Genomic DNA, 1,737 nt, shown 5'->3' with positions numbered 1-1,737 from the left:
GAGGGGTGGCCGGTGGAGCGGTGGCCGGTGGAGCGGTGGCTGGTCGAGGGGTGGCCGGTGGAGCGGTGGCCGGTGGAGGGGTGGCCGGTGGAGCAGTGGCTGGTCAAGGGGTGGCCGGTGGAGGGGTGGCCGGTGGAGGGGTGGCAGGTGTGGCAGAACCTTCGGGGCAGAGGGGCAGGCAGAGCTGCCCAGCTCTAGCCCCGAAGAGCCTTGCCAGGAGCAGGCACACAGGAGGTGCTGTGGCTGGAGACCCCCACTCTGCCGGCCGCCTGTGTGGCATCCACCCTCCACTGTCCCCATCTTGCGATGGCGGGAAGGCCCAGGGGAGGGAAGCGGCTTTAGAGCAGCCCCAGGTGCAGGCCGCCCTGAGCGAGCGCCCGGGGCCCACGGAGCCATCCCTCCCTCCCTGCAGCTCTGTTCTGTGACTACTACAACCCTGAGGGCCAGTGTGAGTGGCACTACCAGCCCTGCGGGGCGCCCTGCCTGCGGACCTGCCAGAATCCCCGTGGAGACTGCCTGCATGGCCTTCGGGGCCTGGAAGGTGGGCTGGGGCCGGCCGGGGCTGCCCGGGAGGGGCTGGCCTGTGCTCCGCCGCCTGTGGCCTTCTCCTGGCCCCTCAAGGAGGCTATGTGCCCCTGCCTCCTGCACACTTGGGGGCTGTGGGTGAGGCCCGCTGCTTGGGGCCTGGGTGGAGCCCTCGACGAGGCAGCAGCCGCTCGGTGTGGTGTGACTCTGGCTTCTCTGGCTTGCAGGCTGCTACCCCAAGTGCCCGCCAGAGACTCCCATCTTTGATGAGGAGCAGATGCAGTGTGTGGCCAGATGCCCGACCCCGCCCCCGTCCCCACCCTGCCGCGTGCACGGCAAGTCCTACCGGCCCGGCACGGTGGTGCCCTCGGACAAGAACTGCCATTCCTGGTGAGTCCTTTGGCCAGAGGAATGAGGAGCCTGGAGCATGCGGGGGACTCGGCCCTGGCCTGGGCTTTGGGTTCGGCCGGGAGCCGCAGGGCTGGAGCCTCCCTGTTGCTGGGGTTGCAGCTATGGGTCCTGTCTAGGCCCAGGAGCTTGTGACACAAGCTTCTCAGGGGCCAGCACCCCATGTTCAGAGGCCCAGAGGCAGTGCTGGGAGTCGGGCTCCTCTGGGCAGAAACCAGCACGGCCTCTGGGTGCGGGCTTGAGGGGTGCAGGGAGGGTGTGGGGGGGAGCTGGGCCGAGATGGAGCCCCAGGGCCCACGGGAGGGACGCCCGTTAAAATCGCCCGGGGAGGCAATGGCTGCACTCTGGCGCCCGCCTCCCTGGCCCCTGACTAGAGGGGCCCCATGAGGGCGGGACCTCAGGCTGACCCTAAGGGACAACTACTGGGACCCAGGCGGGGCCAGCCTCCCTGTCCCCAGTCCAGCGGTACAATGCAGCACCCAGGGCAGCCCTGATGGAGCTGCTACCCCCATCCTTGGTATCGTGGGACTGTGGAGGGCACGTGGTGGCCCCACACACCAGCCTCCCCACACACCAGCCTCTCCTTCTTCCTTGTCTCTAGCCTCTGCACCGAGCGCGGCGTGCAGTGCACCTACGACGCCAAAGGTGAGCAGCCAGCAGCCCCTGGGGCTGGGGGGACTGGGGTCCAGGGTCTCTGCAGCCGGCAGGCTGTGGGGGCTGGGGTCCGGGGTCTCTGCGGCCGGCAGGCTGTGGGGGCTGGGGTCCGGGGTCTCTGTGGCCGGCAGGCTGGGGGGGGCTGGGGTC

At 69.7% G+C, this 1,737-nt stretch overlaps 1 protein-coding gene across 1 annotated transcript in view; it reads left to right on the top strand.

Annotated features, from left to right (window-relative positions):
• MUC5AC (mucin 5AC, oligomeric mucus/gel-forming) overlaps positions 1-1,737 on the top strand; it is a 29,684-nt gene that overhangs the window by 16,177 nt on the left and 11,770 nt on the right. The window contains exons 25-27 of the mRNA XM_037731153.1: positions 413-541; positions 753-915; positions 1,535-1,578. Coding sequence (XP_037587081.1) covers positions 413-541; positions 753-915; positions 1,535-1,578 — 336 coding nt within the window. The remainder of the gene's footprint in view (positions 1-412; positions 542-752; positions 916-1,534; positions 1,579-1,737) is intronic.

This window comes from Cebus imitator, unplaced genomic scaffold, assembly GCF_001604975.1.
Source record: "Cebus imitator isolate Cc_AM_T3 unplaced genomic scaffold, Cebus_imitator-1.0 Scaffold384, whole genome shotgun sequence".
In the NCBI taxonomy this organism is placed as follows: Eukaryota; Metazoa; Chordata; class Mammalia; order Primates; family Cebidae; genus Cebus; species Cebus imitator.
This window is presented reverse-complemented; position numbering and strand designations above follow the sequence as displayed.